This window comes from Candoia aspera, chromosome 2 (assembly GCF_035149785.1).
Source record: "Candoia aspera isolate rCanAsp1 chromosome 2, rCanAsp1.hap2, whole genome shotgun sequence".
In the NCBI taxonomy this organism is placed as follows: domain Eukaryota; kingdom Metazoa; phylum Chordata; class Lepidosauria; order Squamata; family Boidae; genus Candoia; species Candoia aspera.
In genome coordinates this window covers 80019885-80032460 of record NC_086154.1, presented here as the reverse complement: position 1 = coordinate 80032460, position 12576 = coordinate 80019885, and the positions used below count along the sequence as shown (strand labels likewise).

The 12576-nt window shown below is 36.9% G+C and overlaps 1 protein-coding gene across 1 annotated transcript in view; it reads right to left on the bottom strand.

The window, feature by feature from the left end:
- Nucleotides 1-12576, bottom strand: part of FSTL4 (follistatin like 4) — a 455036-nt gene that overhangs the window by 16703 nt on the left and 425757 nt on the right. Inside the window, exons 8-9 of the mRNA XM_063292323.1 lie at nucleotides 3432-3593; nucleotides 1766-1900 (exon numbers count right to left, since the gene is read on the bottom strand). Coding sequence (XP_063148393.1) covers nucleotides 1766-1900; nucleotides 3432-3593 — 297 coding nt within the window. The remainder of the gene's footprint in view (nucleotides 1-1765; nucleotides 1901-3431; nucleotides 3594-12576) is intronic.

The following is a 12576-nucleotide window of genomic DNA, read 5'->3' as shown; positions in this document are numbered from 1 at the left end:
TGTTTTAGCTTGTCTTATACCTTTAATTCTTAGTTGCTGTAGTCTAAAAGTGAAAAATATCTTAATGGGGATGTACACATGTATAGATGTATGAAGTTCTTCATGAGCACATGTTTTTCTTTTTGCACAGTAATAGCACTTTATGTTTTATAATTGCGTGAAAGCTGTAGTCATATGAAAGCTGGCTGAAAATCAATGTCATTTTTGACAATAAAAATGTAGTAAGGAAACTAGTCTTTCTCCTATTAAGTTCACTGATGAATACTTTGATGGTCTTAGTTTTATTTTTATTAAAAAGGTATTTTCTGGGCAGGCCACAAAAATAATTCCTGTTAGGTAGAGTACCATCAACCCTTCTATTTATTAATATTTATTTACCTATTACAGCTATGGAGCTTAGGGCTCTTCTGCCACCTAACATAAGATGGCAACCTTCTGTTTGTCATTGAAAGCAAATTATTTAGGCAGATGTATTCAGTCCCAATTCTCTCATGTTGATTTTGTTTGTTATGATATACACATCTGAATTGATGCCATACATTTTTACACTTATCTGAAAAATACCTTACAGGTACATCTTTTTATGTGTAAATTGGCCTTTAAGGAATTTGTCATGGGCACTGCCACCTAGCAATTTGCATGATGATGAAGGTAACAAAAGCAATCAAAATAGGACAGACAGCTTCAAAGGCCATTGTTAGTTTTATTTATGGAAAATGAGTACTAATCAGAGTAAAGATATCTTAATTCTTTAGCCTTAAAAGAAGTAACTGAAACTATTCTTTCCTGCCATGGAAAATGAATCTCATATTTCACATTCCAGAACATAGTCTTACAGATAATTTATAACTAGGCTAAATAATTATGAACTAGACGTTTCATTACAACTTATGGTCTTTCCAACCTGAATGGGACTACTCTCCAAATTGTGAACTGTAGTTCAGTTAATGAATGTGAAGGGAGGCAGTAGGCCTCATAGCCATGGGCTGAAAAGAGCAAAGATTGCTGAGAAGGCGATTGAGCCTAATACAATCCTGCTGCCGTTATTTATCTATTCATTCATTCATTTATTTATTTATTTATTTATCAATCATATTTTTATCACCGCCTTTTCCCCCACATGGGGGACCCTGGGCGGTTCACAGTAAAAGCAATTTAAAATTCAATAAAATTATAAATAATACCAATATTCAATAAATATAAAATCAGTATTTTATATTATCAGATGTAATTAAATTAATTTAGATTTAATTAATTTAATTTAATGCAGCATTCTTCACCCTGATGCCAAAAAAGTTTAGAAGTAGAACTCTCATAATTCTGAAGCACTTTGGCCAAAAACCATGCTAACTGGTAATATAGTAAAAAATCAGCTTGGAAATATCTCCAAAGGCAATCTGATGGATTAATCCATTTTTAATTGGTTCTTGGGAGGGTTTCCCAAGATTGCATTCTTCACGTTCCATATATGATTTCAGAAATGAATTTAAAAGCATTATGTTTAAGGACAAGTGGAATTTTTAGATTATTAATAAAAAATATAGAAATTTCTACGTTAAAAATCTACAGGTAGGAAACTATCAAGTTTTCTTCAACTCTGTAAAGAATTCTTATTTCTTGTGATCATTGGGAACTAGATAGTAATTCTGAAATTAGACATCAATTTATGATCCTTTATGCAGGCAAAATCCAGTTTGGCTCCAATCACTCAAGTCCATTTAAAGAGGATACATCGTTAGAAAATAGATATATAATTTACACTTACGGGTTTTTCTTGCTGAATCTTCAATGAAGAGAGACGAAATGTCCTCATCTACCCCCACTTCATTTTTAGCAATGCAAGTATAGGCACCTGTATCTTCATATCGAACACTGCTGATATGAAGTTCACTTCCATTTGCTGCAGCACCACACACACACGTACACACAAAAAAAGCATAAAGAGTTATAACTGCAAAGAAGTTTGAGAACATGGGGAATATTCAGGCTGCTCTCCTAAACACATTAATTTGTTGGAGGGCTCTGTTGAAATCAAAGGGATTATGGGTCAGCCTCAGAATGATTCTGTTGTCCAATATTTTTTGAGCTGAGATGGCCTACAGAAGAATTCTGGATACCCTGCAGATGAATAACCTTAAAATCATCAAACCTGTCCATGCTGACATCTTTTCTCAGAATACAGAAAAGACAACTGATAAATATATTCATACAGGTAACATTTCTGAACTTCTAGGAATACTTTTTTCTGAAGATTGCATTTTTACAGATATGCTGGCATTATGAGTATGTGATATATAAAAATGGCAGTTACAGAAGAACTGTGAAATTTGATTGAAATATACTTCATATTTTATGTTCCCCCTTTATTGGCAATCTTTGGCCCTCAACTCACATGCAGACCATGAAGGCCTGTTGCAGATACTACAGGTCCATCCCTGTACTCCCTGGCTGTTCCCCAACTACTCAGTGCGCAGACTCTGGTGGAAAGTACTGTATTCAGGAAAGTAAAATTGCCAGAGGATAGTGCAGCTGTTTGGCAGCCTGACAGAAATCACTCTCTCTACCATAATAGCAGTCCTGGCAAAGGAAAATCCTCCTCCCATCATTTATTCTTTTCTTTATTTTACAATATTTGTAAATCACCCCAATCCCATAAGTTTCTGGGTGATGTACAGCTAAGTGAAACAAAACAAACAAACAAACAAAAAAAGTTTACAATATGACAAGAAAAATCTAATGTGGTAAGAATGCTTGCCCACAATCACCCAAAGCAAAAATCACATTGGATTTGGTTCTTGATGTAGTATCCTAATGCTATGTCATATTCTTTTTGCTTCAGATTGCTGCTTTCCAACTGCTTATGAAGGTAATGTCTTCTTTCAGTTGGGCTTGACCTCCTGGGCATGTCCATGCAGTTTTCTTGGTAGTATCATGCAAGTGGTTTGCTATTACGTTCTTCCAGATTTTTTTTCCCCCAGTTTCCCAGTGTGGCTTACAACTCAGATATTCCCTGGAGGTTTCCCATCTAAGTAAAATCCTTAACTTCTGAAAAGGTTAGCTAGGTGCTTCCATCAGTAGAGACATCTACTGTTCTTAAGCAGATTGCTGGGAGCTCACCTGACTCTGTTCAAAATTGCTAATTTGTAATGATCAGCAATAGGATCACTTGATTGATAATGGATAAAAAGAATTGAATACTGTCTTAATTCTCTAGCAAAAGAGAAATGTATAATATCTGTAGAACCATTTAAGAAAGGGGTGCAGAAAATTAACATCCCAACCAATATAGTTCCAGATATAAGTTAAATAAATAGCACAAAGGTGAAGTCATATCTGGATGAAATAAGATCACACATTGGTAAAATAATTTAAAGCAAAGTCCATTTGACTCTGGCCAATGATAGGTAACAGCCACATTTTTAAACCCTTACCTAAAAAAAGGAGCTGCTTGGATAATTTTGGTGTGATAGCCATGCCATTCTTTAGCCAGGACATTTTGGGATTTGGGATGCCCTCAGCATGACATTTGAGGCTTGCTGATATTCCTGGTTCTTGTGCCTGGCTTTCAGGATAGACACGAATCACCGGTGGCACTATGGGAGGAAGAAAAAGGAATTGGTGACTTTAAATTAAGCTATGTATAACAGCTGCTGCAGCTCTTAAAACATCAAATACTATATTCAGAGCCAACCCAGGTGTCCTGTACAACTGCATGTTTTTTTCCAAGGATCAGGTTGCTTCTAACCTGGGCAGTGGTGGGTGAGAAAATAAGCACTGGGCTGGAAGCTGTTCTTTTCCTGTGATTTATCTGCTCAAAGTTGCACACACCTGGACCACTTTGCTTTTCTATTATCTGAGTAATTATATGGGATCTCTCTCCCTCTCTCTCTGATTTTGAGTGAAACTACTGGCTGACAAATGAAGAGCCCTCCTTTCACCAGTCTTGTGCTTTGATCGCAAGAGCTGCAGTTCCCTTTGTAATAAAACAAGCCAATAATCAATGCAAAGAAAGACTCAATTAATATATACACTATATTGGGCTTTATTAAATTCTGCTGCTGGTGTTTAAAATATAATTCTTTTCTGTGTAGCACATTTAACACAAATCTAATTATGTCTTACCTCAAAGACCTGAAAAGAACCTACCGCTTGCCAGATGGAATTAGACCATCCTGAATTCTGATATTAGAAACTGGGAAGCAAATACTATTATTGTTCAGCAAATGTATTGTAATAAAATCCTCTTTCAAGAATGAAAAATAAAAACAAGCTATCTGCCAAAACATCAGCACATCCTACATTTTGTTGCTGGTTGCACAGTCCAGTATGAGACACTATCAACCATTAAATATATGAATATTTAATGAATAGACCTACCATATCTAGGCTTCAAAAATCTGAATGGCCACTAGATGACAGCAAAGAATTTGAGTTTTTGTACCATTTTTCTACTTTCTAACTGATTGATTTTTTGATTATGAGCCATCAAGTCTTTGTCAACACTTAATGACCACCTAGAGACCATCTAATAGTCATTCACGCATATTTCTGCAACTCAAATCTGATAGCCCTAGATCCTCCTTCTCATCAGCTCACCTATTTTGTTTACTTCAGAGGGGGAATCAGAGATCTTCCAGGGAAAAAATGTTAGTTCACAATGACTGTTCCTATGCATACAGCAAGAATGAATGAATGAATGAATGAATGAATGAATGAATGAATGAATGAAGGAAGGAAGGAAGGAAGGAAGGAAGGAAGGTAGGAAGGAAGGAAGGAAGGAAGGAAGGTAGGAAGGAAGGAAGGAAGGAAGGAAGGAAGGAAGGAAGGAAGGAAGGAAAGAAGGAAGGTCCTGCTAAAGGTAATACCATGTCCCTCCAAACCAGAGAGCAATTTTTTTTTAGAGTTTAGCAAATGGCTCTTCTTTGGCCATCAAAGGCAGCTGTGAAATTTGGGAAGCCACTTAATCTCACCCCTAGTTCCAAGGACTTTTGGTTGAAAAGCCATTACTTCTGACTTGTGCCAAGCTCTATCCATGATTCTTCACAGTGAGCCATGCCCCAAGGCCTGGGCCTATTCTGATTTGCAGATTTCTTCCTTCTTGTTTACCTTTCCAATTAGCCTTTCTATAACTCCCTTCATCCTATTTGTGATTACAACTGCGCAAAGCATAACAAGCTGTTTTCGATGACAGGAAAGTATGCAGGGTCCAAACTGTTTAGGAATTCAGTGTAAGTAAAAGCATTTTGAATTAGCCCTCAAATTCCTTTAAATCTAGGTATTTTCTATTTGGTATAATATTAACCAATTGGCATTTCTTCCAAATTTTCTTCAAGGGATATCCTGTGTATAACATACCATATTAATACAATTGGCAAAACATGAATCTCTGTTGTCATCGTTTTGACATCTCTGTGCCAAAACTGGAAAAATTACTGCTTTTACTGGGACTTCTAATGTAAAATATGGATCTAGGAACCTCCCCAAGCTATGCATCTTTTAATTAGCTGAAATGGATGAAGATTAATACTTCTAACAGAAGTATCTATTAATACTTCAACATCTTATGTACCTCCTCAGGCTGAATTAACTGAAACTAGTATCAGACAAGCAGACCAGAAAATGTTCTGAATATAACCATAGGAAATGCTCTAATGGGGTCATCAAGGTCAAAGTGGATATGGAAAAAAATATTTTGGAAGTGTACTGCAAATTGTTTACAACAAATCTCTGATTCTAATACATCCTTTCCAGGATTTAGTTATTAATACATATTTTACCAATCCAGACAACTCTACTGGATAGCAACTCTACTAGATAGCAACAAGATGCAATAATGGCCACCATACACTGCCACAAAGCTGGCCTGATGCAGTATCTTCCACTCCTGTTTATTGTGGGTCCTAGTTTTGCAAGGTGAAAAGAAAACAGCCTGATACTAGATCAATCCATTACCCAAACATAAAACAGATGGAAGCAGCCCACCTCACCCCAAAGAGACTTTCCTTTAGCTGTTTACACAGAAAGAGGAGCAGAAATCCAATCACTGATTGCAGTATAAACAGAACTCAGATTTCATACTCATCAGTAGTTGGAATTCTTTCAAAACAGCTCTTTTGCTTTTCTACAATAATTCAGAAGTTTGAGTATTTGTGTGTCCCTCTTTGTCTATTTCAATTCTGCTTGCTGGTGAGAAGCTGCAGAATCATCCACTATGTCTCACACCCAGTTTACGTAGGATTGCAGGTAAATCCTACATAAACTATGCAGCAAGTTAATGCTGTACAACACAAGAATGGACTTTTGGGGGTAACAATATCTATGGCTCATTCAATGTTGCAGAGTAAGCCCAAGATAGCAGCCTGGTCAACTGGAAATTCTCCAAAAGTACTGAAGGACTTCTATAATCATGAGTCTTTGGTAGGAATCAACTCAATGGGTCCAAGACTCCTTTATAAAAGAATGGTCGCTTCTGAACCTCAATGAGAACTGAACTGACCATGGCAATTGAGTCCCAGAAACGGCTGCCCTTCTAATTCCAGACTTCCTGCCTGATCAGCTGGGAACATCAAGTCCAGAGCAAACCTTGCAGAATGTGAAGAGCAGGTGTGTGGTGGATTGTGGTGCTGCCGCTGGTTCCCAGGGAGGGAACACATTCCAGACAGACAAGAGGCTTCACAGCCTGGACACTGTTGCTGGGAAATTTAAGAAGTTCAAGGTAGCTCTGCCCTAGAGCCCTTCTAGATTATTTCCCCTTAGGTTAGTTAAGTGGCTTTAATCTGGCAAGATTCTGTCTACATGGTGAAAACAATAAAGAACTAGAGTTGGAGATATCGGCTCAGTGTAGTTCTTGACCTGGTTCCTGACAAGGTGTGACATTTCATGAGCCAAAGCAGGTCCACACCATCCTGTTTGTGGCCCCATGGCCCCAGAATGGGCAATCTGAATTTTTCATGCCAGTTTTTTTTTAAATGTTTGGAGTAAGGAAAGTTTAAGAATAAAGATACCCACAGCTCTTTTTAAAAATGCCAAACTCTAAAACATCAGCCCCCCAACACCATTCTGCCCCAGAGAGGTTTAATGCTCAAAATGGTATCTTGAACTTCTGTGAAGGAACCCATTTTACTCCTTAAAACACCCAAACTTTCCCCAATAGGAAACAAAAGAACAGTCTGAAAATTTCATCTTTGCCTGGTCTGGAGATGTCACATTTGGGACCATGTATCTTCATATCCAGAAAGATATAAAGCAAAAAGATGAAAAAGATCTTTGCCCATTCCTGTATACAACTCATAGTTTTGTTTGTTTGGCAGATAGATAATGCTGAAAAATTCTCCTTCCCAACCCCAAACTAATAATAATAGTTTGTTAAATAGTTAAACTAAAAAATGATCTGAGACAAAGCAAAAAGGATTTTGAAAACAAAAACAAAAACTGAATGCCTATTAAGGCGTCCACCACCCCCATCACCCACTTTCCACATATAATATTTGGGAGAACGATAAACATTTAAAATATATTCAGTATTTCTATCCAAAATGAAATTTGTGTAAACAAGGGAAATCTATTAGTAAAAAGTACTGTATATCAATAACCTTTGTGTTCAATACAGAAGTTCCATGTATTGTCAATGACATTCTCTTGCTATTAAATGAAACAGATCCACACCACGCTTGCCTGATTCTAGATGTTTTATAATGATGCAAAAATGGGGAAATAATTCTTTGCCCTACACAGAACTAAGACTTAGGGAATGTTTGAAAAAAGAACAGCTTTTTGGAAGAAGTCATTTTAATTGCTGTTAAATGCCAGGAAATGATCACAAAAGATGTTGCCAGGACTTCAGTCCTGTTTCTATTTGGCAGAGAAGGGGATCATAATAATATTTTTCAATTGGTGCTGATCCTTTGTGATAAGTACACCTAGATATATAAATCTACCTGGACTGATATAAAGTCTCATAACTTATTGAAGCTCTTTCTGTGAATCTTTCTCAGTATTAATTAACTTAGCAGATGATTTACTAACATTAAACTTCTAAATCTGCCACTGAATGAAATACACATAATTCAAACTGTCGTTGAGATATATCTCTATTTTGATCCCTAAGACATATAAGCATATTATCTGCAAATAGATTAATTACATGATTCTGTTTTCCTATTCAGATCTTGAATATTCTTCTTTTGCCTAATATTTATTTATTTATCAAATTTGTCACCGCCCATCTCCTCCCACTGGAGGGACTCTGGGCGGTTATTCTCTTATACAGAAAAAAACCAGCGAGAAGTTGGTATATTTAGCATAATATATTGTATCTAATGCTTAGATAGAATATATAACCTAATTTATTTTAGGAACAAAAGTAGATTGATTCAGATCAATATAGTTACTTAAGAACTAGTGTCATATAATTTTATAATATTCTGGCCAAAAACCATCCATATCTGGGTTTTTGCCATTTTTTTAAAAAAAGTAATGGCAATATTTATTTTATTTTATTTTCAATTATAACCGATTAGAGTTAGAATCCATTGCACTGAAGATGTTGCCTAGTCTGGCAATGAAACATCTGCAAGAAAGCTACAAGGCTCAGAGACCACCAAGGACTCCACTGAAGAAAGAACTTGCAGGCCAAAGGGATTCATTGTGTGGGATAAGAAAAGTTGGGGACAGAATAGCAAACAAAATAGGTTTTTAATCAGATCCAGCAGATCTCTTCATATGTTTTATATGTCAAGAGAAGTTTGCATTGTTCTGTCCTCAGCCCAGCAGCGATTGGGTCACAGGTTCTTTTGGATTTGGAAGCAATGAACACACAGTAAGAGCATGAGTACTTAAAGCTTTATTCCAAGACATTATAAGAAAATAACATGATCACATAATATGAGACAGCAATTTAAGAATACAATAAGACAAAGAAAGACCTTATGCTTCTTCTGCCAGTCAGGGAACCCGAGATTATACTGGGTTGAGTCTTCAAATCCATCAAACATGCAGCATCCTCCTGGTTAGGTCTGCACTGAAGTTTTGAATAGCTTATATAAGCTCTGAACCCTCATCACTCACACCTGTTTTTGATGGTCTCATCTCACTGGAGTTTGCCAAGGACAAGTTCATCATCTTATGCTTGAAATGCTTTATTATCAAGGTTAAGGAGTATTTATGTCAAGTGGCAATGAAACCATTTCAAAGTTATGGAGTATCTGTTTCCCAAGGTTTTTAGATTGACTATGAGAAAGGTCTCAGGAAGGGCAAAACCAAGTATAACCCAAGTATAAATCCTTTAGTGATGGAAATAAATGCCTAATCCTGTATTACGTACTCAAGCATTGCATAGGAATATGTACCATGCACTAAATACCATTATCCAATTCGTCCTCACTAATCTTCTGGTAAAACCACCAGTACTACAGAATTGTAATTTTTTTTAAAGAAAAAGTGGAAAAAATACAGGATCTCTGTTTTGTGGAATCAATCAGCTAAATATATGTGAGACACACATACAATATGAGCTTAATCTTTGATAATACATACAAATTAACCCTATTAACATCAGTAGAATTATATCTGTCCTGAAGGAATGTGTTGAAAAATGTGTTGTTTTCCTTCTTGAAGTACATTTCTGAGAAGATCAAAAGCTTGTGTGTTTCTGAAAATGGGAGAAAGTCCAATAAAAGCCATCATGTTAATTCATTTGTCTCTAATAGGCTACAAGGTTGGTGCAATAACCCATTTCAGAAAGTACACATTTATTGATCAGCTAGGGCTATGTACGATTATAGCTGCTGCTAAAATATACTGCCTTTGCACATTGTATTAAAATAAAAAGTAAGTTTTCCTTCTGTTGACAAGCATTATGGAGATGTTATTCACCATCTTGAATTTTACAGACTGTGTGTTTCACTAAATTTGAAATGCTGGCTAAACTCATGAAAAACAAAAGAGTTTTATGATTTTTTAAATGCTTTCAAATTTATCATGGCATAAGATTTCCCAGAGTGTTGGGCTAAGGTTATTGATTTGATTTGATTTGATTTGATTTGATTTGATTTGACTTGTATGGCCATCCATCTTATGCAGTATAACCTTGAGCAGCTCATAAGCAATAATAAAACAATAAAAACAGAAAAAAAAACCCACACAAAAAGCAATAAAAAAGAACTCTCCTGGCACCTCCAAACACAACATATACCCACACATTTTTTTGAAAAAAATTAGAGCTTCACTGGGCTCCAGCCTCAACTACCCCAAGGCTTGTGGGAAAAGCCAGGACTGTTTGGAAGGCCAAGAGGGTAGGGGCCTGCCAGATCTCATGAAGAAGGGTGTTCCAAAGGGCTGGGGTCACCCCTGAGAAAGTGTGCTGCCTAGGTCCTGTAAGATCGCAATATTTAAGTGAAGAGACCTGAAGTGTGCCCATCCTGTCAGATCTAGTGGAATGGGCAGATACCCTCAGGGAGAGGCGGTCCTGCAAATAACCTGGCCCTGTAGCACTGAGGCTTTCAAGGTGATAACCAACACCTAGAATTGCACCTGGAAAGAAACTGGAAGACAGGGCAGCAACTGCAGCGACAGTGTAACTTGGGCAAACTATGGGATGTCCAAAACTATTAGTGCGGTTGCATTCTGGACCAATTGTAATTTCTAGATGGTCTTCAAGGGCAGCCCCAAGTAGATGGAAAAAGAGGGAGAGACAATTTTGCTCAGCTCTCCCTTCTCCAAGCACTCCCCTGTGCTACATACCTCACAGTTCCAAGGGATCTTCCCAACTTTCAGGAACATTTTGTCAGGTGGTGACAGAGGTAAGAGAGATAAAATAAAAATTCCTTCCTCCTCACCTTCCAGTGGGAATGTCTGGTTAGCAGAATTCCTTTAACTGGAACTCTCTAATTAAGCTAAGTCACAAACCTGACAAACCCCCAAAGTTAAGCAATGGCGTATTCCTTTAAATATCAGAGTGGAAACATTTTATACCTGATTTTGTGTAAACTTTTAATGCCAAAGATACTTATATCACAACTTGTATACTAACAGCTATAGTTCACAACAGTTTAAACACACCAAATAATAAAAACACAACAGGGCATTAATAAAATCCAGATCAGAACTGCAAAAATAATTGTCACAGAGGTAAGGTAGACAACTAAGCCAAAATTCAACTGGATAGCAATGTTTCAAAACACTGCTGAAATAGCATTTTAGTAGGCACCAGGTAGACTTGGGGGAAGTGGGAATTTCTCAATCTGGATAGTCTGATTTACTTTTTTTTTTTTAAATCGTATGGCATAGCAGTTTGGTGTTCGTGCTGCTTTTCCTTGCTGGGAAATCCTTGTGAGGTCCAGCAGCCAGATGTGTAGACTATTTAGCCGTGACAAGTCACGTTGCCCGGGGTGCACCACGAGGAGGCTAGTCTACATTGCACCGAGTTGGGCTGAGAGAAAGTGACTGGCCCAAGGTCACCCAGCCGGCTTTCATGCCTAAGGCGGGACTAGAGCTCACAGACTCCTGGATTCTAGCCCAGCACCTTAACCACTAGATCATACTGGTTCTCCATCTGATTTACTGTATATACCCTAACGGGCCTCCACTCTGAAAGTGGATGAAATCCTAACTCTGCTCTGCTCTGATTAAAGGGCAGCTTGCTAAGAGAGAAGGCGATCTGATGGCCAAACACAGCAAAATTGCAGAAACTTCAAATGACACATGTATTCTAAAATAACTTAGTTGATCTTTTAACATGATTTAAAGATCCTGATTAGTCATGCTGGCTAGAAATACTCAGAGTTGTAGAATGCATTCTATTCTCTCAGAATGATTCCTAGAAAGTTTCTCAAGTCAGTTCAACAACATGGTTTCATCCTGCAAAGTGAATTGGAAATGATAGTGAAGTTTTTGGTCCTTTTGATTTCAGAAAGGAAAACTAGTTCAGCTGTAACTAGAACTGAAATGACCACAGACATGAACAGAAAGATAAAAATCAGAACTGAGAGCTGATCCCATGGGTAATTCAACCTATTGGACATTTGAATTTATTTTATCCATACAATCATCAAGTGCAACTGCACAGCTAAGATACATTTTATCATTCATTAAGGAATGCTTCATATGTTCAGAGATTTTCTACCCAGGCTGACAGTGTGCATACTGATCTTGCCAAGCCAATAATCAAGGGCTGTCTGAAGGAATACATGCCAGATTAGTTGAACAGTTTTTCTGAAGGAAAGAGACTTGACTACTTGGTAAATTAACATGAATAGAATCCAACATATTAATAGCATTATGCTCAGGAATGATCCCTACTATACTGACAAGTAATTAATTTTAGCAGATATCTTCTAATAGCATGAAAATTAAATCAACTGTTTTATGAAAGATCTCTATAAAAAGAAATGGATAAACTCTTCCAGGATTTTGTTAATATGGATAACATTATTACAATTACAAAACTATATATGGATGGCAACATACTCAGGCCAAATTTCAACACATTTATTAATACAGAACAAATACAGGTAGCTCTATAATTGCTTACAGGTAATTTCTTCAAGTTATTCATTGTTAGAATAAAATATATTCATT